Source organism: Saccoglossus kowalevskii, chromosome 6 (genome assembly GCF_978046115.1).
Source record: "Saccoglossus kowalevskii chromosome 6, keSacKowa6.1, whole genome shotgun sequence".
NCBI lineage: Eukaryota > Metazoa > Hemichordata > Enteropneusta > Harrimaniidae > Saccoglossus > Saccoglossus kowalevskii.
Genome location: NC_140646.1, coordinates 26423192 through 26449985, shown reverse-complemented (window position 1 = coordinate 26449985; position 26794 = coordinate 26423192). Strand labels below are relative to the sequence as shown.

The 26794-nt window shown below is 33.9% G+C and overlaps 1 protein-coding gene across 1 annotated transcript in view; it reads left to right on the top strand.

The window, feature by feature from the left end:
• LOC100371343 (uncharacterized) overlaps nucleotides 1–26544 on the top strand; it is a 42252-nt gene extending 15708 nt beyond the window's left edge. Inside the window, exons 7-23 of the mRNA XM_002741633.4 lie at nucleotides 1766–1924; nucleotides 5416–5482; nucleotides 6078–6227; nucleotides 6644–6771; nucleotides 7355–7875; nucleotides 8885–8988; nucleotides 9531–9639; nucleotides 10374–10545; nucleotides 12831–13008; nucleotides 14369–14521; nucleotides 16229–16358; nucleotides 16972–17004; nucleotides 20165–20265; nucleotides 20794–20877; nucleotides 21856–21977; nucleotides 22766–23036; nucleotides 23985–26544. Coding sequence (XP_002741679.1) covers nucleotides 1766–1924; nucleotides 5416–5482; nucleotides 6078–6227; nucleotides 6644–6771; nucleotides 7355–7875; nucleotides 8885–8988; nucleotides 9531–9639; nucleotides 10374–10545; nucleotides 12831–13008; nucleotides 14369–14521; nucleotides 16229–16358; nucleotides 16972–17004; nucleotides 20165–20265; nucleotides 20794–20877; nucleotides 21856–21977; nucleotides 22766–23036; nucleotides 23985–24320 — 2818 coding nt within the window. The 3' untranslated portion in view covers nucleotides 24321–26544. The remainder of the gene's footprint in view (nucleotides 1–1765; nucleotides 1925–5415; nucleotides 5483–6077; nucleotides 6228–6643; nucleotides 6772–7354; nucleotides 7876–8884; nucleotides 8989–9530; nucleotides 9640–10373; nucleotides 10546–12830; nucleotides 13009–14368; nucleotides 14522–16228; nucleotides 16359–16971; nucleotides 17005–20164; nucleotides 20266–20793; nucleotides 20878–21855; nucleotides 21978–22765; nucleotides 23037–23984) is intronic.
• The last annotated feature ends 250 nt before the right edge of the window (nucleotides 26545–26794 follow it).

Sequence of the window (26794 nt, the reverse complement as noted above, 5' to 3'; positions counted from 1 at the left end):
GACCTCTATAGTAATTTTCTGGCCACTATTGAAATTTCATTGACCTCTATAGTAATTTTCTGGCCACTATTAAAATTTCACTGACCTCCATAGTAATTTTCTGGCCACTGTTGAAATTTTACTGACCTCTATAGTAAATTTCTGGCCACTATTGAAATTTTACTGACCTCTATGGTAACTCTTCTAGTAATTTTCTGACTTCTATATTTATTTTCTGGCCACTATTGAAATTTCACTGACCTCTATAGTAATTTTCTGGCCACTATTGAAACTTCACTGACCTCTATTGAAATTTTACTGACCTCTATAGTAATTTTCTGGCCACTATTGAAACTTCACTGACCTCTATTGAAATTTCACTGACCTCTATAGTAAATTTCTGGCCACTGTTGAAACTTCACTGACCTCTATTGAAATTTTACTGACCTCTATAGTAATTTTCTGGCCACTATTGAAACTTCACTGACCTCTATTGAAATTTCACTGACCTCTATAGTAAATTTCTGGCCACTATTGAAATTTCACTGACCTCTATGGTAACTCTTCTAGTAATTTTCTGACCTCTATATTAATTTCACTGACCTCTATTGTAATTTTCTGGCCACTATTGGAATTTCACCGACCTCTATTGAAATTTTACTGACCTCTATTATAATTTTCTGACCTCTATTGAAATTTCACTGACCTCTATAGTAATTTTCTGGCCACTATTGAAGTTTCACTGACCTCTATAGTAATTTTCTGGCCACTATTGAAATTTCACTGACCTCTATTGTAATTTTCTGGCCACTATTGAAATTTCACCGACCTCTATTGAAATTTTACTGACCTCTATAGTAATTTCCTGGCCACTATTGAAATTTCACTGACCTCTATTGTAATTTTCTGGCCACTATTGAAATTTCACCGACCTCTATTGAAATTTTACTGACCTCTATTGTAATTTTCGGGCCACTATTGAAATTTCACTGACCTCTATTGAAATTTCACTGACCTGTATAGTAATTTTCTGGCCACTATTGAAATTTCACTGACCTCTATAGTAATTTTCTGACCTCTATTGAAATTTCACTGACCTCCATTGAAATTTCACTGACCTCCATTGTGGGAACACTAATAACCATGGTACATAGTTAATATCTCAACATACAGAACGTTATCAACTTAAAGAAGATATTCTACAATAACTTTGAAGTTATTTCGACTATTAGGTCACTTGTTTTCATTTTGATAAACAAATATTGACGGAAATTTTCAACCTGGTTTATTTTGTAAGTTGCTAGATGTCAACATTATGTAAGGTAAATTGGAATGAATTGACATATCAATACTGTAAAATACTTTATTTTCGCTTGAAATTAATTTTTGCTGAAGGAATAATTCAGCAAATATACCTTTTTCCTATATTGTACTACACGCTCAAATGGTAACTGAATGCTCAATTAACAGTTAATACTGTCACAAATAATTTATTTTCACTTGGAATTAATTTTCGTTATTTTCGCTGCAGGAATGAATCAGTAAAAATAAAATCCAGCAAATATACCTTTTTCCTATATTTTACATTCAACTCGCCAAAAATCAGTGAAAATAAATTCCATACAAAACACCCAAAAAGTCTTTTCAGCGAAAATTGATCCCATCTAAAATAAAGTATTTTACAGTATCACTGATATTTGTTGCTGCTCCAGCAATAATATTCCTATGAAGATTAATACAATCATTCAAGGTTTGCAAGCATACTGTGATGTCATTTTGTTTCTAGACGTTGGATTCGTATACGGCCGGGGGAATTATCTTACTACAAGCTTGGTGAAGACAGACAGACAGCCTTGAATATTATCCAGTTAGCTGATGAGAACACCAATATCAGTAAAGTCGATTACAATCAGTTTAGCATTACAACAAGAAGTAAAGTTTACTAGTAAGTGTCGTATTATTATGTTAAAAATGACGTAAATAAAATACAGCTTATCCTTATCTGATATATTTTTGAATGACATAATTGCTTCTCAGTATCAGTTGATAGTATCTCCTTGTTGTTTTTTTGCCCCTGAAAATGCATATTTAGACTTTCCATTAATTATTAGTCTGTTCGGATACAGTCCGAAAGCTTACAGGTTGGCTTCTGGCATGCGTCTGTGTGTGCGTCTAGCTTGTATACCTGGACCAATCACATTTAAACTTACAAAATATTATACATGTGTACCTCAGTTTGTTTCACGGTCTAAAAAATCATCAAAATCAAAAATTTATGGATAGATTTTGTTAAGCTTGGTACATTATGGGACCTTGATGCACATCATGTTATTTTTTAGATCCGATTATTAATATGGCTGACTGGTGGCCATTTTGTTTTAATGAATGCAGTTCTAATGCCATATCTCTGCCATGCTTTGACTGATCATGTTCAAATTTTATATATTCATTATACGCCAGGACATAGATAAATTGGTTTGACTATCTGATTCAAAATGGCCAAATGACAGCCATTTTTGTGCTAAAAAATCATCAAAAATCAAGCATGTCTGGCATTCCATAACTGAATCTTGGCGTTTATGGATGGATTTTGTTCAAACTTGGTACATACATTAGATATTATGGGTTCCTATGCACGTCATTTTATTTTTCAGGTTGAATTAAAAATGGCTGACTGGCAGCCATTTTGTTTAAATTAATGCGCTTCTGGAGCCATATCTCTGATATGCTTTGGCTGATTATGCTCAAATTTTATATATTCGTTTTACATCATGTTATACAGAAGTATTCAAAATGGGTGACTGGTGGCCATTTTGTTTTAATGAATGCAGTTCTACTGCCATATCTCTGCCATGCTTTGACTGATCATGTTCAAATTTTATATATTCATTATATGCCAGGACATAGATAAATTGGTTTGACTATCTGATTCAAAATGGCCAAATGACAGCCATTTTTGTGCTAAAAAATCATCAAAAATCAAGCATGTCTGGCATTCCATAACTGAATCTTGGCGTTTATGGATGGATTTTGTTCAAACTTGATACATACATTAGACATTATGGGTTCCTATGCACGTCATTTTATTTTTCAGGTTGAATTAAAAATGGCTGACTGGTGGCCATTGTGTTTAAATGAATGCGCTTGTGGAGCCATATCTCTGATATGCTTTGGCTGATTATGTTCAAATTTTATATATTCGTTTTACATCATGTTATATAGAAGTATTCAAAATGGGCGACTGGTGGCCATTTTGTTTTAATGAATGCAGTTCTAATGCCATATCTCTGCCATGCTTTGACTGATCATGTTCAAATTTTATATATTCATTATACGCCAGGACATAGATAAATTGGTTTGACTATCTGATTCAAAATGGCCAAATGGCAGCCATTTTTGTGCTAAAAAATCATCAAAAATTAAGCATATCTGGCATTCCAGAACTGGATCTTAGCGTTTATGGATGGATTTTGTTCAAACTTGGTACATACATTAGAGATTATGGGTCCTGATGTACGTCATTTTATTTTTCAGGTTGGATTCAAAATGGCTGACTGGCAGTCATTTTGTTTAAAATGAATGCGCTTCTAGAGCCATGCTTTGACTAATTATGTTCAAATTTTATATATTCGTTTTACATCATGTTATATAGATGTACGTGTATTCAAAATGGGCGACTGGTGGTTATTTTGTTTTTGACTCCCGTGTGCGAAGCACAAAAAGGGAGTCTTTGCAGTTAGTGTGTCTGTGTATGTGTGTCTGTCTGTTCCATCGATATCTCAAGAACCATACATTGTTTTTTGATGAAACTTTGTGCATAGATTCTCTGGGCCAATGCGCAGATTTGATTAGGTTTTGGTAAAAACCATGCATATTAATTACCTAATTTGCATGATAATTAACTGATTTTTAGCTGTTCCATGACTGTTCCACTGATATCTAAAGAACCACTCATCTGATTTTGATGAAACTTGGCACATAGATGCTCTAAACTAATGCACAGATTTGGTTAGGTTTGGGTAAAAATCTGTGCAATATTAATTACCTAATTTGCATAATGATTAATCAATTTTGGGCTTTTCCACTGATATCTCAAGTACTAATCATCACATTTCAATAAAACTTGGTACATAGATGTCATAGGACACTGCACAAACCTGATAGTTTTTAGGGTAATATCAGTACGTATTAATTACCTAATTTGCATAATTAATTAATTTTCTGCTTTTGATATTTCAAGTAGTAATCATCACATTTCAATGGAACTTGGTACATAGATGTCATAGGACACTGCACAGACCTGATAGTTTTTAGGGTAATATCAGTACATATTAATTACCTAATTTGCATAATTAATTAATTTTCAGCTTTTGATATTCCAAGTAGTAATCATCACATTTCAATGAAACTTGGTACATAGTTACTTAAGGACTGTGCAGACCCATGATTAGTTTTTGGGTAAATATTTGTGCATATTAATTACCTTATTAGCATAATTAGTTAATTTTCAGCTTTTTGCCTGATATCTCAAGTACTAATCATCATATTTCAATGAGACATGCTACATAGATCTTCTAGGACTATGTAGAGACCTGATTAGTTTTAGGGTAAATAATTGTGGATATCAATTACCTAATTTGCATAATTAGTTAATTGTTTCTATGAATGTTCCACTGATATATAAAGAACCACGAATTGGATTTTAATGAAACTTTTAAAGATTACTCATCATCACATTTCAATGAATCTAGAACTATGCAGAGACCCAATTAGTTTTTGGTAAATATTTATGCTTATTAATCACTTAATTAACATAATTAATTAACACTGATATCTCAATTACTGATCATCACATTTGAATAAAATTTGGTACTTAAATGCTCTAGGACAATAGACAGGCCTGATTAATTTTGGGTTAAAATTTGTTCATATTAATTCTCTAATTAGCATAATAATTCATAATTTTTTTGTTCTGTTCTGTTCATATTAGTTACTTGATTTACATAATTAATTAGTTTTCAGTTTTTCCATCAATATCTCAGGTACAAGTAATTTTTAATTAATTTTTAATGTGTCTTCAATACTCTCAGCACACGGGAGTTCTTTCTAAGCTTTCTTTGATTAATTAGTGCTGTTCCAGAGCAATATCTGTCAATATGGACAAGTACTCGTTTGATGATCAGATACAAGATGTCAATCATTTTAATGCTAAAAAATCATCATAATCAAGCATCATCTTCTGGATCCATACTTCTGACATGTTTATGATACAACTATATTAATATAATCAAAACTATATATATTAAATCTGATAACTAATGGGGACTGTGCCATACATGGCTTGTTATAGCATGGCTTGGATAAATAAAGTTTAATTATCTTGATAATGAATTCAATATTATTATATAAATCATAAAACTTTTTGGGTTGTATTAGTTTCAGGATTTGTAGTAGTAACCACAAACCTATTGACATAAACAAAACTAGAGAAGATTGGTGGAAGGTAGGTGTATATCAAATCTATATAGACCTATGTTTAGGTTGTATAATTGTTATGAGGGTTTATATATCACCAGAGTATAAAGACCTGTGTTTGTTAGTGTAGTGAAATTATGGTATATGTACCTGCAGTCATACTGACATCAGCTTTTCAAAAATTCGAAAACAGTTTAACATTCAAGTATAATTCAAGTATAATTTGGAAATTATTGCTGTTCAAGAACAACATTATTCCAGAAAGTGATGACCTTTTTCTTGGAACTATTTTTTTTCCAACTTTCAGGCACTATTAAACTTGTTTAGCCTTTTCACTACCAGACTTTTTTGCCTAAAATTGTCTGCACTTTTTTCTTACCCTCTTCAATATTTCTAGAAATGAACCCTAATTTTGGAGCCAACAGACAAAATTTGAGTCAATTTTAAGTTTTTACTTAAAAAAACTTGGATATTGTTGTTCTAATCTTTCGAAAGAAAGTGCAGACTATAAACGGGACTATATTGTGAATTTGTGATGAAAATAGGGAACTGGTGGTGAAATGTTTAACAGTTTGTGTTATCTTTCCTCAGTAGACCAGCTTAATGTATGACTGTCTTTGTAGGCATTAAAGGCGGGTAGTAAAGATAGAAGATCAGCTCTTAGTGACGAGTCTGATGATGACGTATTCTCTTTTAATAATGATATATTAACTACTGAGAGTGTATTATCACAGAACCAAGGAATAACATCAACAATTATGGGTATCCAGGAGGTAATTATGCTCTTAGCTCGGTAGAAAATTTATAATCTTGAGTATGTTTGTACTGATCCTTATCTCTAGAATGATTTTTTCCATTTGAATTGTTTTAGTTATAAAATTTGCATCTAATTTGCATAATTAACAAACCTGCTTGCCATCATGTGAACTATTTTTCTTCTTCATATTGTTTAGAAATTTTGAATGCTCCAATTTTTCAAATCATAACATTTTGTATGTATTTTTCAACAATTTGTTATTTTTGGACCTAATGGACACATCTTATTTTGTTAAAAATGAAAAAAGAAGACTTTGATGTTTAGAGGTTTTAATAACACATGTGATGCCTTCCACAATTTTCTTATCCAACATATTACCTGTGTTCTGTGCCAGAACAATGTAACTATTCACTTGTACTTGTTTTATGTAAGGAATTGGAAAAGTTGAACTCTGTGCTTGGCATAGTGAATGTACAAAGTGAAGCCAGTCACAGCATACAGAGATTACAAGAACTAAGTAAGACATTGGAGTCACATATCAAGAGACCCTTGCCACAAAGGTATGAATGTATCTTGAATTGGCCAATCAACATTCTAGAAATACAAAATAGTGTTTTATTTGTCAAAATTCTGATTTTTATTAGATTTGCATATTCAATAAAGTTGGTAATCTGATTTGCATGATTAATAATGATAGTAATTAAAATTTGCACATTTAATGAAGAAGTGGTCAAATTTGCATAATTAATGAAACAAATACTGTAAAATACTTAATTTTCACTTGAATTAATTTTCGCTGAAAAGACATTTTGGATGTTTCATATGGAATTTATTTTCACTGATTTTTAACAAGTTGAATGTAAAATAGAGGAAAAAAGGCATGTTCGCATAATTCAGTCATTCCTTTAGCGAAAGTTACTTCCAAGCAAAAATAAAGTATTTTACAGTAGTATTTTATTTGTCAAAATTCTGATTTGAATCGGATTTGCATATTCAATAAAGTTGGTAATCTGATTTGCTTGATTAATAATGATAGTAATTCAAATTTGCATATTTAATGAAGAAGTAATCAAATATGCATAATTAATGAAGCAAATAGATCTGATAAAAAAAATTACACTATGATTTAATTTTATCTTCCAGACCGATAGCTTTTGGTAATCGGGCTAGTGCCACATCAACCGATACCTACCAGTCTATCTCGGATACTTCATCTCAAAACAGTGACTTTTCATCAAACGACCAACAAAGAGAACGATATGTATCGGATCCAACAAAATTGAAACTGCCAGGGGATGATATAACACATAATGGCATTCAAGGAGATAATGAACTTGAAATCATTAATAGTGCGTCTGAACCTGAAGATGTACAATTGAATAGAACTGAACCATCTACGTCAATATCTGCATCTCCATCTCCACCGCCACCAACATCAGAGTCAACAGAGTCAACCAATGAGTCATCTCAACCGCCGTTATCTCAACCGTCTTCATCTCGAACGGCTCCACCCCCTCCACTTCCTCCACTTGCACCCCCATCTCCACCACCACCACCACCACCACCTCCTCCTCCTCCAGGACCAGGGGGGATTCCGCCGCCTCCACCGCCGCCGCCACCACCTCCAAATATTGGAGGACCGCCACCACCTCCACCACCACCAGGTAAATTTGAAATATACTGTTATCTCAAGATGATCCAAAAATAGGAAATGTACCCTGAGATTTACTAGTTATACAAAGATGTTGTTGTACACAAGACACTTACCTCTTTGTTATTTTAGAATCAGGTGAACTGAACTATTTACAAATTACTAAGATGTATTCTTTTATACACATTGGTAATTATACAGATAGGTGGGCCACATAATATGCATTGATGATTTATACAGATGGGTGGGCCACATTTATGCATTTATGATTGATACAGATGGGTGGGCCACATAATATGCATTGATAATTTATAAAGATGGGAGGGTCACATAATATGCATTGATAATTTATACAGATGGGAGGGCCACATAATATGCATTGATGATTTATACAGATGGGAGGGTCACATAATATGCATTGATAATTTATACAGATGGGAGGGTCACACAATATGCATTGATACAGATGGATGGGCCACATTTATGTATTGATAATTTATATAGATAGGAGGGCCTTGTAATATGCATTTATGATTTATACAGATGGGTGGGCCACATAATATTCATTGATGATTTATACAGATGGGAGGGCCACATTTATGCATTTATGATTGATACAGATGGGTGGGCCACATAATATGCATTGATAATTTATACAGATGGGTGGGCCACATTTATGCATTGATGATGTATACAGATGGGTGGGCCACATAATATGCATTGATAATTTATACAGATGGGTGGGCCACATTTATGCATTTATGATTGATACAGATGGGTGGGCCACATTTATGCATTTATGATTGATACAGATGGGTGGGCCACATTTATGCATTGATTATGTATACAGATGGGTGGGCCACATAATATGCATTGATAATTTATACAGATGGGAGGGCCACGTAATATGCATTGATGATTTATACAGATGGGAGGGACACATAATATGCATTGATAATAAGCGAATAATAGGATAATAGAAAATGCCATACACTCTGATATGATATTGTTATATTTTACAGGCACACCTCTAAGTCTTCTTTGGGGTTCACTGCCAACAAAAAACACAGTCAAAGCAAGTGTCAAAATGAGACCATTTCATTGGTTCAAAGTACCACCAAATATGGTAGGCTATATGCAAATAATTGACCTTTAAGATATGTTACTTATAAATAAGTTAGTATTTGTGTTTCAATCACAATCTTTGTTTATTTTATACTCAATCAAGATTGGCTGCGACAAATTCACAAATTTTATGAGTCAGTGGATATTGCTAAATTTTGTAGCAGTGGAAATGTTTCAGGGTGGGGGTGAGGGTGGGGGTGGGGTGGGGTGGGTGGTTACATACAACACAACAAACCTCAGCGACTTTAACCAAATTTTGCAGCAGTGGGAATTTTACGTCTTTTACTAAATTTTGTCTAAAATCATTTTGTCATCATTGGGGTTTCTTTAGATTTTTTGAATTCAATATTACTTTTGAACCAAAATTTTAAATATAATATTTTTCATTGATTTAAAACAGTTTCTAATCGATGTCTTCAATAAAAATCAGCAGAAGATTTTAAAGTGGATTCATTTCTGAGGAAGGTTTCAAAATTTGACATAGTGAAGCGGTTGTAAGAAAATTATAATCATTGTTTTCCTAATTTGTATTCATACTTTTAGATAAAAAAGTCTGCTTGGGATAAAGTTGATGATCTGACGGATAAAATAGATAAAGCTCTATTAGAGAGTTTGTTTTCAGCAACCAATAATGTGCAATTAGTGACATCCGGTAAGTACTGTAATATGGGTAAAATTGCTTTGTATTTTCTGAAACTATGATAGAGGCTGAATATATGTCATATTATCATGATTGACAGATGTTTAATTTTTCTATGGCAGACATCTAGGCATTTTCACTGCTTGGCAACCATTACTTGTGAAAACAATGGTAGAAAACTCTCCGAAAACAGTACTTTTAGATAGTTGTGACTCTCCTGAACAGTGTAACAAGATTATGTTCTGTGATGTAGCTCCATCCCTAGAATAATTGTCATAATTTTTCATGTAAAGATTAAAATTGAGAAACAACAGCATGCGTAGTTAATGGCCTTGGCACTATATCATATTTTCTCTTACGGACCACTGTAAAATACTTTATTTTAGCTGAAATTAATTTTTGCTGAAACGACTTTTTGGATGTTTTGTATGGAATTTATTTTTAATGATTTTTGACGAATTGAATGTAAAATATAGGAAAAAAAGGTATATTCGCTTGATTTTATTTTCACTGAAGGAATGATTCAGTGAAAATATTGAAAATTAATTCCAAGCGAAAATAAAGTATTTCACAGTATTAGAAGTGTTTATTTGCATACGGGATCATTAAAATATAAATTTAATAATTTGACCGTAAAGCAAATATGGTAAACTATCTACAAGCGTCCACTGTTAACACTGACGAAAACATATTTGGCTTTCGTAATATAAAAAAGAAACTGACCCTTTTATTTGACATCATCTTAGATTCAATGAAAAAGAAGTCCAAAACTAGATTACTAGATCCTAAACTTTCTCAGAATATTGCTATATTCTTGAGTGGATTCAGAGTAGAACCCCAAGAATTGAGAGCACGTCTTACATACTTATCTGAGGAAGATGGAGGACTAAGTGTAGAGCATCTCAATATTCTGAGAAGGTGAGTTATTTTAAAATAGCACTTTGCCAACAGGAAATATAGTGGTCCATTTGTACGCTCGTTAAGTCGTAGCACACTGTGTTTTATTGAAGATATTGTGCCCAGAATCTGAATTACATGTTTAATGACCATTTGTGTTCATGTGACCTCATTAAAAATGCCTAAATATCATATCTGAAACACATATAGATGGATGTGCTTGTAATAAAGATACTGAACGTCTGCTATCACTGATGGCTTCTTTGTTATTGTAGAATAACCAGGGTCAATTTACTCTAGTTAGCACTGACAAGCACTTTACAGATGAGCCAAGGTGAAAAGTATGCCAACTGGTTTCAGTCGTATACCGTACTTATCCGGGTAAGAGCCCATGCCTGGGCAAACGCCCACCCCCCACTTTTGACACAATAAAGAGTTGAGGTCATATCCAGGCACATGCCCAGGGGGTCTTATTCTACACACACAAAAAAAAACAAAAAAACAAAAAAAAAACTATTTTCTATTCGTTGACTGTGGTTGAATTAACAGTTGACTTTCTTGAAGTCTGTCGCGATGCTTATAAAAATTGTTAATTGCGTAAAACATGGGGTGGACGCAAAATAGCTGTGACAGCTTTCTGCCTTCAGGGCAGTGCGTTCACCGCTGATTTTTTTCAGAATCATAACAGTCAGCAAGTCTATAAAAATATATATTTTAAAGCAGAAACGGTAGTTCTCTTTTTGAAATGTGTCGTGGCCCTAAAAAGGGCCGACCGTTTGGATTGTGCTTCTTTGGAAACGATTCAAGCAAATCGTATAAGGAGAGCCGCTCAGCAAGTGTCGCACTCGTTCGGCTTTAGCGTCGTCGACAATGAAACAATGTTGCAATATTGTAGCAACCCGTACCTGGGAGAGTGGTTGAAATCACGTTTTGTAGCAGCTAGCGAATCCATAACTGGGGCCAGCAATTTTGCAATGTCACGCCGAAGACTGCCAACTTTTTTATCATCTTTCATCACCGCTATTGCATTTCTGTCATGAAAACTATTCTTCTGTCGTTGGATAAAAAAAAACTTCCTATTTCAAGTCCACCTCGATATCCATATAGTGAGACATTCCAACCGCCGGAACTTTCATGTATGATAACTTTCACCGTGATTGATAAGTGTCGAGTCTGATAAGAAAGCAATGTCATGATTTGACCTTTATGATGAAATACTCGTAGTGATGTCATTCTTAGCCAATCAGTAAAGCAGATGCATAAAGACCAAAGATGATTGCTGAACTGTAAACAAATACATCGTGTGACATCGCAGCAGAGCGACCCAATTTTTCTTGTCTCTTTATTGTGATTAGACATGAATGAAAAGTGCCAAGCTGACAGACTGCGAAATCCGTGGATTAAAAGTGCTAAGTCCAAATTGTGTGGGACGATATCAACGAACTTCAGGAATAAGTTGTAGGGATTTTGTTCGACGGCTACAGTGACGCCGACTTGGACTTCGTGGGTTTTGAGTTTGACGAAGATGGCAATGAACGTACAAATAAAGATCTGGGAGGTTTTTTCAAACAGCTATGAATTTTTATAATTTTTACTGTGTAAATTTGTAAATTATTATTGATCTTGTATGACGGTTGATTCGTAATTTGTTGAGACCGGATATCATTTTACGCAGTTTAACCCCTGACATTTTAATTCATTTTGAGTTCATGCGTATTGGTCGTGTTTGTCGGCGGGAAAATCCTAATTCAAATGATTCCTCATTGTCGATTTTTATTATTTCTGGTTTATTTGTCACATTATAAGCAATACATTAATTTTTTTTTACTTCTAATGTTGCATATTGTTCATTTATTTCCGTTGCATGTTTTCAGTTGCCGTTCTATTCCCTGCCGCAGTTCGATCTGCGTGTTGTCAATTTTCGTGAATTTTCGGGGTTTTTTTTGCCGGGGATCTCCTGGCAAACGCCCACCCCTTCTTTTTGGCAATTTTCCATGTTCAAGACCCTGGGCTTATACCCGGATAAATACGGTAATAAGAAACATAGTTTGGAATCGTTAAAATCGAACTAGTACAAACATTTGTTGGTTTTGTGTCTGTTTTGCATTTCAATATTAGATATGGTATATTTACAAACGATTCCATTCAGTAACTGGGTCATACAATTTTAATATAAACTTTTTTTTCAAAATGACTTGATTAGTTACCGAGGTACGTTAGATATTCAAATTAGAAGTTGTCAACATGGGGTTCAATATTTCACTTTCAGAGCTGCAATTGTAAACATCAACACTTCTTGTTTACAGATACCAACCAACGATGGATGACATTGAAATGTACAAACAATATAAAGGAGACCCTGCTGAGTTGGAAGCAACTGATCAGTTCATGATGCAACTGTGTGAGATACCATCACTGAAATCAAGATTAGATTTATTACTCGTAGTGAACGAATTCCCGCTGGCATTTGAGGAACTGAAACCTGTGAGTGAAATGGGTACAATGTATCATATTTCTTGAATGTTGGTTTTCAAAGTTTATTTGTGTTGTATCGTTATAGTTTAGTTACCTTTAGGTGAGTTCTGCATTTAATTCTATTTGCTGTTTTAACAAATTTCTGTCTGGATTTTGACATACCAGCAGTCATTGTGATCAAATTTATTGGGATTTTTAGATAGAAATAAAAGTTGTTATATTTCGTTTTTGCCTTGCCCGTATCATCAAAGATGGAAGTGAAAGGTATATTAAGTGAAAAATGTCTGTCGCCGTAGTCGCTGTTGTTGTCGTAGTCGTCGTTGTTGTTGTCGTAGTCGTCGTTGTTGTTAATAATTGTTAATGTGTTCGCAATAACTTTACTAATTCTATTCCAAACTTTATCAAACTTTAATAGTCACCTAATTCATCAATATAAAATCTTCCCTTAGTTCGAACAACAGATGTCATGTTTAAAAATATCATGCAAAAATTGAGAAAATCTGATAAAATATTTTTGACTGTTTCTACATGACTGATCACTGGTGATACGGCTTTGATTTTTTTTTTAAATCAAGAAATTAGTTGTTTTCGAAAGATAAGCTGAGCATTGAAGAAGAATTTCACCCTTTTGACGATAATAACAGTTCATTGTCGAAACGCAGTTTACCCATTCATGCTACCCTCAATAAACCTGTACTCTGGAATAAGAGTACGGAAAATCTAAATTAGACTCTAATGTTCGAAAAATTATGCCTTAATTTAAAATTAAATGGTATATCTTTTTCTGAAATATGTGGTGGCTGTTTGGTTTGTGAAAGTTTGGGGTGCAGCTTATATTGCAGGCTTTTTCCTGGGATCAAAACATCAATTTCCAGCTAAGATTTTCTGATATCTTGCATGTTTTACAAATCTATTCACATCTAAATGCAGCACTTTTTTCTAAAATATCTGAATTACTTTGAATAAAGCTTGAAATTATGTCCCTTAAAATAAATTAGGCACCAATGTTTTTGTAAGATATTTACATCAATCAAGGACATTCGGTAGATTGCTTTCCCACTGTTGTTTCAATCCCAAAACTTGTTTGTATTCAAAATTAATTATGACAATGCATATTTATATTGAAACAAACTATGATAAAGGGAATAATATTATACAACAAATGGCAAGGTCACCAGAGTTCAACTATGTTTTACAATACATATATGTCTTGATGTTGTCATACTATAGTCTTAGTTTTATTGTCATACTGCGCCAGCCAGACCCCCCCCCCCCCCTCCTATCCCTTTCACTTCACTTCACCATAAACATGTACACCATCAGGATTTGTAGGATCTCAGATGATAAACGTTTTATATGTGTTTTTCAGACTATAGAAACAGTGCTACTTGCTTGTAAAGAACTCTACAACAGCGATAGTTTTGTGTCAGTCTTAGGTTATGTGCTCACAGTCGGTAACTACATGAATAATAGCAGCAGTAAAGGTACTGCATATGGATTTAAACTGGAAGCCCTGAACAAGGTAAGTCATAAACACAAGATACTGGTACATATCAATTATTTTAGTTAAAAAATTATTATAATGATTATTAAGTTTAATGGTGGGTAAGGTATATCAGATAATATGAGGTTATTACGAGGATATCTCAAAGTTTGCACGAAGACAGTACAGCTGGAGTATCGACCGACGTGCAACGTACTGTCTGAGTGCATACTTTGAGGTATCCTCGTAATATCCTTATTATTATACATCTTTTCCTTCCAAGGATATATCATGGAAATGCCGAAATCCAAAATGTTTAGAACAGAATCAGCGAACTTCTTTGTGTGGAGTCCGATCAAACTCTGGTGGCAGCCATGTTTGTTTTTATTATTCGAGGATGCTTACGTGCATAATCATTCCATGTTTGGAAGTTTCCTAATAACGGTATGGTAGGATGAAAATACCCCATAAAAATACCACAAAATTATGGTACGCTGTAACTTATGGTGTTACGGTGACAGATGTATAATAATACTTGTTATTCTTTTTGTGATGTAGTATAAATGTAATTTAAATCCTAACTCCTGATGTGTCTTGTGTAAATAATTTATATATTGAATTTATTTGGGAGCTTATCTCATGATGAGATCAATGTTATGATCAGTGTCCTTGACAGTTCTTCACTTTTTGTTAGAGCCAAGTATAAAGAAACCAATAAGTTAAAAGCACTAATATAAACAAGGGCAAGGTTTTTATAGTCGTGCTATGTTAGTGAAGGTTTTCTTGATGGTGTGTACTCCTGTGGATTTCCAGTCTGTGTCCTGCCACACATCTCAGTTGCCATATTCTAGTTTGCGTATACTGCCCTCAACGGTATTTATTTGAAATTATGCTGCAGGACACAGACTGGAGAAAGGCAGCAAGGGTTGGACATTTGGTTGACTGGTAATACGACAGAACCCTGTGGCCAATACTAGTCAGTGAATCATGACATTGGTTAAATTTTAACAGATTTGATGCTGCAGAGGTATTCACTGGATTATAAAGAAAACAATACATTTTATTACTACAGTACTACACAAACACCAAATAAGTAGTAAACTGTAGTATATATGTAACAAATTGTCAGAATCTGTTATCTATGCTGTATACAGTCAGCCAGTTATATGCAAAACAAAACATGAAAGTAATTTATATATATGGTATGACTGTTCATTTTCGCACCTCAGAAAAATTGACAGACACTATGACTATGACTTGAAGTTTCCAAGTCTCTCTCTGGTCGTCATTTCGGTGTTCATGGTAGAGTCCTAGTAATGTAGTGGTCAGGGACTGGAATTGAGTCGTGTGCTTTTGATGTGATGATACTGTAAAACCATTTATTTTTACTGGCATTAAATTTCACTATTTTTTATATTTTGAGCATATACATTAAGTTGTAAGTTGAGTGAATGAGTTACTATAAAAGGATTAATTATTCACTGGGTTTTAATTTTGCTTATTTCGCTGACTGGAAATGTGCTAAATTAAAACCCAGTGAATATGTAAATAAATAAGAAGACCGTGAACCCACTGAATATGCCTGAAATGGAAAATCAGCGAAATTTAAACCCAGCGAAAATTAGTCATTTGGTTATTTTACATTTTCAGTGTGGAATTAACTTGGCAGTGTTTACTCATTAATTTAAAACCCAGTGAATAATTATTGTTATAATTGCAATCTGATTATATTTCTGGTTTTGACAGTTGGCGGACTGCAAGGGTCATAACAAGAAGTACAGTTTGTTACAGTATGTAATAGAACAGATAAACAATAACGATCCAACACTTCTAGGATTTACTGAAGAACTGACGCATGTGGAAAAATCAGCTGGTGGTAAGTATCTGGTTGCCTGGCAACATGGCTGAGAACTTTCTTTTTACAATAATGGTAATCACAGAATTGGGTCAAGTGTGGTCGTTGGTTTTGTTGTTGTTGTCGGTGTTGTTAATCTTTTTTCCTGTGGTCATGATAAATCAGAGTTTTGAATTAAAATATGTCACATGACTGGCATAAAATTGTTATGACATTGTTTAAGTACTGTAAAATCTGTATTAGAAGCCACATTTCTAATAGAAGTCGCACCCATTCTTTTTGAACAATTCAGAACCAAAAATTCATCATTTCTCATATGTGTAGATGCTCTAATAGAAGCCGCATCCCCTCTGTTGCATTGTATTATTCTAATAGAAGCCACAGCTTCTAATACAGATTTTACAGTATATAAGTACTTTATTTTCACTTGAATTTATTTTCACTATCTTTGCTGAGGGGATAAGTCAGTGAAAATATCTTCAGTTTTTTCCTATATATATTACATTCAAATCACTAAGTGAAAATAATTTAAGCTAAAATAAGATATTTTACAGTAGTTCATTATGAATATATACATATCTGGCGTTTTAAACTTTTATACAATAACGTTTAACATTTTCTTTTTATAATTCAGCCTCAATAATGGCGTTGACTGCTGAAGTGGACGGTGAGTATGTTTCACACATGCGCCACATTTAATATTGCTTTTAATATAATACTAAAAATCATATCTAAATTTCATATTTATTGACTTGATAATTAAGAACCACAGTGATGTTGATTTCTGCTCTAATCAATGACATAGCGATGTTAATTTCTCTAGCGACATTTTATTGTTATGACACCTTTACCCATTGAGTACCAGAGTCGCAAAATATATCCAACAACATCTGTCATTGTTTTTTACATATAATTATTTTAACAACCTGTTAACAACTAGCTATGTTGTCAAAAATGAACTGAAATTTATTATTATTATGATGTTTGTTGTAATAATTTAATGAAAGGTAACATCAAAATATGTTGTATAAAATTCATGGATATGCGACCATGTGATTCTTTTTTCATCACAGCCTATATTGCATCGTGCAATATAAATAAAGACAAGTTTTTTTAATCTTGTGTAATTTTATGATCTGGAATGTAATCAGTATGGGGTATTTTTAGTGCAAATATATTTCATACATGCAAATATAGCTTGTTATCAAATGCTGAAGCCTTGTGTATATCAATGTGATATATGGTTTGGAGAGAAATAGATATGGCGGCTGAAAGTTCTCACTTGTGTATATCAATGTGATATATGGTTTGGAGAGAAATAGATATGGCGGCTGAAAGTTCTCACTTGTGTATATCAATGTGATATATGGTTTGGAGAGAAATAGATATGGCGGCTGAAAGTTCTCACTTGTGTATATCAATGTGATATATGGTTTGGAGAGAAATAGATATGGCGGCTGAAAGTTCTCACTTGTGTATATCAATGTGATATATGGTTTGGAGAGAAATAGATATGGCGGCTGAAAGTTCTCACTTGTGTATATCAATGTGATATATGGTTTGGAGAGAAATAGATATGGCGGCTGAAAGTTCTCACTTGTGTATATCAATGTGATATATGGTTTGGAGAGAAATAGATATGGCGGCTGAAAGTTCTCACTTGTGTAATATTGATGTGATATATGGTTTGGAGAGAAATAGATATGGCGGCTGAAAGTTCTCACTTGTGTATATCAATGTGATATATGGTTTGGAGAGAAATAGATATGGCGGCTGAAAGTTCTCACTTGTGTATATCAATGTGATATATGGTTTGGAGAGAAATAGATATGGCGGCTGAAAGTTCTCACTTGTGTATATCAATGTGATATATGGTTTGGAGAGAAATAGATATGGCAGCTGAAAGTTCTCACTTGTGTAATATTGATGTGATATATGGTTTGGAGAGAAATAGATATGGCGGCTGAAAGTTCTCACTTGTGTATATCAATGTGATATATGGTTTGGAGAGAAATAGATATGGCGGCTGAAAGTTCTCACTTGTGTATATCAATGTGATATATGGTTTGGAGAGAAATAGATATGGCGGCTGAAAGTTCTCACTTGTGTATATCAATGTGATATATGGTTTGGAGAGAAGTAGATATGGCGGCTGAAAGTTCTCACTTGTGTATATCAATGTGATATATGGTTTGGAGAGGAATAGATATAGCGGCTGAAAGTTCTCACTTGTGTATATCAATGTGATATATGGTTTGGAGAGAAATAGATATGGCGGCTGAAAGTTCTCACTTGTGTAATATTGATGTGATATATGGTTTGGAGAGAAATAGATATGGCGGCTGAAAGTTCTTACTTGTGTAATATTGATGTGATATATGGTTTGGAGAGAAATAGATATGGCGGCTGAAAGTTCTCACTTGTGTAATATTGATGTGATATATGGTTTGGAGAGAAATAGATATGGCGGCTGAAAGTTCTCACTTGTGTATATCAATGTGATATATGGTTTGGAGAGAAATAGATATGGCGGCTGAAAGTTCTCACTTGTGTATATCAATGTGATATATGGTTTGGAGAGAAATAGATATGGCGGCTGAAAGTTCTCACTTGTGTATATCAATGTGATATATGGTTTGAAGAGAAATAGATATGGCGGCTGAAAGTTCTCACTTGTGTATATCAATGTGATATATGGTTTGGAGAGAAATAGATATGGCGGCTGAAAGTTCTCACTTGTGTATATCAATGTGATATATGGTTTGGAGAGAAATAGATATGGCGGCTGAAAGTTCTCACTTGTGTATATCAATGTGATATATGGTTTGGAGAGAAATAGATATGGCGGCTGAAAGTTCTCACTTGTGTATATCAATGTGATATATGGTTTGGAGAGAAATAGATATGGCGGTTGAAAGTTCTCACTTGTGTAATATTGATGCGATATATGGTTTGGAGAGAAATAGATATGGCGGCTGAAAGTTCTCACTTGTGTATATCAATGTGATATATGGTTTGGAGAGAAATAGATATGGCGGCTGAAAGTTCTCACTTGTGTATATCAATGTGATATATGGTTTGGAGAGAAATAGATATGGCCGCTGAAAGTTCTCACTTGTGTATATCAATGTGATATATGGTTTGGAGAGAAATAGATATGGCGGCTGAAAGTTCTCACTTGTGTATATCAATGTGATATATGGTTTGGAGAGGAATAGATATGGCGGCTGAAAGTTCTCACTTGTGTATATCAATGTGATATATGGTTTGGAGAGAAATAGATATGGCGGCTGAAAGTTCTCACTTGTGTATATCAATGTGATATATGGTTTGGAGAGAAATAGATATGGCGGCTGAAAGTTCTCACTTGTGTATATCAATGTGATATATGGTTTGGAGAGAAATAGATATGGCGGCTGAAAGTTCTCACTTGTGTATATCAATGTGATATATGGTTTGGAGAGAAATAGATATGGCGGCTGAAAGTTCTCACTTGTGTATATCAATGTGATATATGGTTTGGAGAGAAATAGATATGGCGGCTGAAAGTTCTCACTTGGGTAATATTGATGTGATATATGGTTTGGAGAGAAATAGATATGGCGGCTGAAAGTTCTCACTTGTGTATATCAATGTGATATATGGTTTGGAGAGAAATAGATATGGCGGCTGAAAGTTCTCACTTGTGTAATATTAATCATGTGAAGAAGCTAAATAGTTTTTGTAGAGAACTTTCTGGCCTTACATATTGTAAGCTTTATAAACTTTTTGTTGAATTGATGGATGAAAATTTAACAATTTGTGCATTTGTCACCCCCAATTTGCAGTCATGAAGAAAGACTTAACAAGGATGCGAAAAAGCGCTGTACAGTTGACGAAGAGTAAAGTGTGTTCACCTCAGGACAAAAGATTCTGTAAACAAGTCGAGGTAACAAGGGAAAAAATAGTCTTTTGTTTGAGAGGAGAACTATCAATTAAACTTTGCTGTACTTGCTTTTAGTTTATTCTTGCCTTTAAGCTTTTCACTACCAATTCCCTCTTTTCATCACAAATTCATAAAATAGCCCTGTTTAAAGTCTGTGCTTTCCTTCAGAAGATTGGGACAAAAATAGCTAAATTTTAGACTGAAAATTGACTCAAATTTAGTGTCTTGGCTCCGAAATTAGAGTTTATTTCCAGAAATATTGGGGAATATAAAAAAAAAGTGCAGAAAAATGTGGGCGAGAGAGTCTGGTGATGAAAAAGTTAAGGCCTACTACAGGTAGTGTTACTTGTCACATCATAAATAACGAAAATATAATACATGAAAAGTCTGTCAATGTTGATTAGGAAAGGTTGCCATAGTTAGACTATGCTCTCGTTTAAATATCTTTTGGGAGTATCATCTGTTTCCATAGTACCGGTAACAACAAACATAGAGTCAATTGCTGATATTTGATAACCCGTATGTTTACAGGATTTTGTTTCCACTTATGAGCAAAAGTTAAAGATGTTACATCATAAATGTGAAGAAATGAGGAGTCTTTACGGTAAAGTTCTGGTAAGTATCGCAGCACTGATTCAATCAGTCGCACACTTCACTGAATTATTTTATATCATCATTATTATTATTTCCAGTGATCACTTTTAAATATACAACTTTGACCAACAGCACCACAGTTTAGTGTAATATGCAAGGAAATTTGACCTGATTCCTCACAACCAGTTTGGTTTAAAAACTAACATTATCCTATTTTCTCTATTAGAAGCGCATCTCCAAAAGAAGCCCATATAAACCAAAAGTTGCATTTATTGTATCTTGTATCATTAAAATATTACTTATTACACATCTGTAATTTACATAAGTGCATGCACTTCTAATGGAGCAAATACAGTATTAAAACGAGTAAACATGGTCGTCTTGAGTTATCAAGTTTAAGAAATATGTTTGAACATGAATGGTGAAAGCATGTAAGAAATATGATTTAAGAATGGCAACCAGTTGTTCATTTTGAATCTGATCTAAAAAATGAGGTACCATAATGTTCAATGTACATACCAAGTTTAAAAGAAATCTGTTTTTACAAGACCCAGATCCAGATTTATTCAGCTTTTTCGAAACAGTATGCAAAAAGAATGGTTGCGCATATATATTGCATGATCTTCTATGTGTTTGAATGTTGCTGGTCCAGATATTGAGGTCATTCCAAACGAGGGAGAAAAAAATGCAATATCTGAAAAATCAGTTTATATGACACTATGAATTTCTCAATGATGCACATCAACTGGACATTTGTAGTTGTTAAACAGGCAGCATGACGCACCCATATTACTGCATGGTTCTTGTCTGTTTATGGAAAACTACCTGTAAATAAACAACCTACCATCAATACATTGTCACCATCTTGATTAGTATCAATTATTAAGCAAAACTACATGAATGGTTGTCATCCCCAGTATTTGTAATCCATTCCTCAATCAATATAACGACACATGAAATGAAAACACAGACGTATATTTGTAATAATTTCATTGGCAGATAATGTATGGTGAAACAGCAGATAAACCATCTGAAGATTTTTTTTCATGCATCGCTGATTTTTCATCACAGTTTCGAAAAGCTGTGGAGGATTACAACATCACACCACCAGTCAGTCCAGCGTGAGTAACATTTTATCATTTCACTGGGAACAATAAACAAAACTGCCACACAATCCGCATTCAATCCATGGTGATCGAAAACATGTACTTAGATGTTATAGTGGCCAGGATTTACCGGATAACATAACCCGATCATGTTTTTCGCTGTATACTTGCTGGGTAGTACAAAACTGTATTGCATTTCATTCCTGGCCAGGTAACATTTCTTATTCTATCCCGGTAACAGCCCTGCATGACTACGACAAGTGTTGGGCTTGGGTGGGGTGGGGCGTAGGTGCTGGGTATGTTTGTAATACCTGGTAGGTGACTTTCTGTCCACTGTGAGTTTGCATACTACAAAATACTTTATTTTCACTTGGAATTAATTTTCACTAAAGGAATAAATCAGTGAAAATAAAATCCAGTAAATATACCTTTTTTTCTATATTTTACATTCAACTCATCAGTGAAAATAGATTCCATACAAAACACCCAAAAAGTCTTTTCAGCGAAAATTAATTCCAGCTGAAATAAAATATTTTACAGTATATGTGAAAGGTGCATAGCTCAATTTCAAAATAATGTGTTGAGATACCCTAACTTCATTAAAACCACCACCACCAAATGTGTATAGCACATCGATTAGATGTAGAAATACCCCAAAAATATGCAGTGAACAGAAAATAGTTTATATTGACTGGTGACACACTCACTGTAACTGTAATATTTTGTTGTGAAACATTAAACTGTACAAACACAAAAATGCACTATTTTGCATGTCAATTGCGTCATATTGTTGTTTGTTTCAGTCGCGAGATGGCCAATATCATGAACTCATGCCTTGATCACTCGTATGAAGAGCTGGTGCAGACTGACAACCAAACACCGCCATCTTCAAAAAAATCACCCAAGGGTTCACCAACGAAGACGTTCCCAGTTAAAGGTGCAATGAGGAAAACTATAGGGAATGTGGGCACCTCTGAACCAACAGATGAAGAGCGCACACCAACTAGACAGAAGCAAAGGCCACAGAGTAGTATACTATCTACACCAACACCACCACCAGTCATTCATCATTCGGTAAAAACCAATAATTTATTTGCAGTCAACAAGATATTGTGTATAATGATAATATGCAAAATATCAAAAACAAAATTTTCTTTTTATCCAATGAAAACAATGTTATCTACAGCATATGCTCTCAGTACTTAGTAATTTCATAGAGGAGTCAAATTTTCCATGGAGGTTTTACTTTTTGAAAATTTAGTTATTTTTGACTCCTGTGTGTGAGGGAGTCTTTGCGGTTACCCTGTCTGTCTGTGCCATATATGATTTTGACGTTGATTTTTATGTATCAAACAGAGAGCAAACTCAATATATGCCATTGTAAGCCACAATGACTGGTCATGAAATTAGTATACGAAAAAGGATATGAAAACCCGTAAATGAATCAAGTTGTTTCTGTACGAATAATACAACAAAATATCTGTCGTCCAAAGTTTGAAAAGAGTGGAAGTTTATTTTAGAATATTTATTTTGTGCTCAGATATATATATATATATATATATATATATACTATGATAATATTCATATACCAATAAATGATTTTTCCATTGATATCTTCAATGAAACGTGGATCATAAGTGCCCTTGGATACTCCATAGGCATGTTTAGTTTTGTGTTGAAATTTGTGAATAGTAATTGTCTAATTTGCATAAATTAGCCTATTTTTAGCAACAACTTATGATTTCACTGAAACTTGATACATAAGTTTTCTGCGTGTAATCTGTAAAAGTTATTAGTTTAGAGTTGAAAACAATGCATATTTATTACCCAATTTACATAAAAAGTTAGATTTTAATTTAGCATGTTGCACAGGTGCTATGGAAGAAAAAATATTTCCCTAATTATTTTGGGTAAAATAGTTATGAGCTGACGCATGTGCTGGCTAGAAACTGATCAGTTACTTTTTGAGCAAAAATAACAATATTTACCTCCCACTTTTCACCATTCTTCCCTCCCACTCAGGTTTACTCACGCGATAACTTAAAAGCTTCTCCGCTCTCTGGAAGACCGACTCATGAAGGCTACTTGGAGAAACTGAGTAAAGGCAGGTTATTTGCGCCACAGTGGGAATCAAGATTTTTTGAGCTGACACAAACAGGACACTTACATTATTATAAGAAAAAACATGATAAATTGCTTGGATCAATCTACTTGAAGGGGGTACCCGCTGGCACGGAAGAAGACAAGAAGGTGATCATTTTGGAGACAGAGGATAGGACGTACAGGCTGCGAGCTGATAGCGAAGAAGATGCTGTTGTATGGCTGGAAAAGATATTTTGTTACACATCAAGGCAATAAAGGATTTTGAATTTTATACTACCCAAGTATTAATTTATGTTTAAGCATTTCTTACCTAAGTCTGTTTGTATATAACCTTGTAAATTAGGTCTTTGCCAGTGCCTCAAGCTTTTTTTAAAAATATTTAGAGTTAGAATTACACTGGAGTAAACAAACCCATGTAAGTTATAAACCTGAAACTCTAATGGCAGTTACACATTGTTTATATTCCCTCTTTTCATCACAAATTCACAAAATAGTCCCGTTTATAGTCTACACTTTCCTTCAGAAGATTGGGACAAAAGTAGCCACATTTTTTGAGTGAAAACTGAAAAAAAAAATTCTGTTGGCTCAAAAATTAGGGTTCATTTCCAGAAATATTGAAGAATATAAGAAAAAAAAGTGCAGCAAAATTTGGGCGAGAAAGTCTGGTGGTGAAAAGGATAAGTTATGTGTAGTGACACCACAGATTTCACTGAGGCAATCCAATCTCATTTGAATGATTAAACTAATTTAAAATGAAAACAGTTGGGTATTTATAAACACGGGTTTGTTGACTCAAGTGTATCTATCTAGACGTATTATTTGTAAAAAATGTAATAAAATGCAATAATGTGACAGTACAAAAAGGACACTGAATCGTCCAATTTAAATATCGCAGTGTCAAAACTTTACAGATGTCCCCACTCAGCAATAGAAATTTTAACAGCATAATTTGTAGAGACTTTTTGAAGTTATTTTAAAGAGTTTTATATTTTTATCGTTGAGAAATCACAAATGAATCAACTGAAAATATTTACATAATCCTGTAGCATTCCATTTTGTTGAAGGCCAAGTCTTATAAATTTTAACATGTTAACAAGCAAGCTGCTCTTTGATTGGTCTGATTGTTAGGTATCAGGGTTGGGTAGCCAATCAGGCACAAGCTTATAAGTAGCTTTGCATTGATTCAAGCCTGTGGCTGTCTCGCTCTAACAAAATCGAGATGGCTATTTGCATCTAAAGTCTATGTAACATTGCCACAAAAATATGGCCAGAATAAAAGACAACAACTCCATATAAAAAAGTTTAGGCAAGCCTGCTGACTAATAGTTATGTGCGCATTTCGGCTATATAGATCACAACGCCTTGCTTTCAAACTCATTTCAAAAAGAGGGTTTATTTTTACTAAATCATTGCTTTCCATTGTCTTTGATCACTTTAATATATACAGTAATTGTTGATGATATAATGTCTATAAATTGTTAAAATATGTTAGTAACAATAACCTGATTGAAAACATACAATGTATAGTTAAACAATAATGAAAACAAAACCAATTTCTGATGCCAACTTTCAAATCAGGTTTTTAAAAAATGGACACGCATACGCACTGACCTGTTGCTTATGTAGGTGAATCAAAAACTTCATCTTAAAGGGCGGCAGTCGTCGTGCAGCGTCCTGTTCGATATGGGACTCGTAGTGACGTATACAACGCGTGTAATACATTGTTTATTTACATGAAAATCGAACACGCGCTGCGCGACGACCACCGCGCTTTAAATATTCCATTCCTAATTGGAGTTAAAGCAGAGCTAGTTTGGGATAATTTTTGGACTACAAAGTGTCAATATTGATATTGTGCTGATAATTTTGGCTACTTCTGACTTTTGTTGAAATTTTATTTACGGTGTATTAGAAGCAAATAATAACATGTCTGCTACTACTGCTAAATGTTATGGTTCAGGAGGATGCCTGTTAGATCAGCTGACACCTACATTTCTCATTATACAAGTTCGCTTTTTGATTGCGAAATATTAAAGCGTGCCCTGATTCATGCAGATTGAATTTCTAAATTAATCAGGCTACGTTAATAAAGGTTCTCTCATTTTCATGTCATTATATGTCACACAATTGTCTCAAAACACCCATTTAATATTGTAGAAGCACGTCTCTGTATTATTAACCTTTTCACCACCAGTTCCCTCTTTTCATCACAAATTCACAAAATAGTCACATTTATAGTCTGCACTTTCCTTCAGAAGATTGAGACAAAAATAGCCACATATTTTGAGTAAAAACAGAAAATTGTGTATGTTGGCTCCAAAATCATTGAAGAATATAAGAAAAAAAGTGCAGAAACATTTGGGCGAAAAAGTCTGCTGGTGAAAAGTTTAAAATACGACCATAGAAGTGTCATCTCAGAATCCATTTTTAAATCCATAGAAATATTTAGACTATTAAATAATAATCTATTCTTTTTTAATATTTTGTCTGTCTCATTACTATACACTGTCCCTTTTGTGGATATTTTCTAACCACAGAAAGAAATCAATAGATTCAACTTGTTAAGTTTCAAAGAGTAGTGTGGTATGGGAAGACATCTACCTCTGCTATGAAGTACTGTAAAACATGTTGAAAAAGCGACATGCAATTTTAGCGAATTGTGGTAAAATGATGCAATAGCGAAATGTTGATTTAGCGAATCTCTCTCGTCATTGATTGTTGATTTTCTG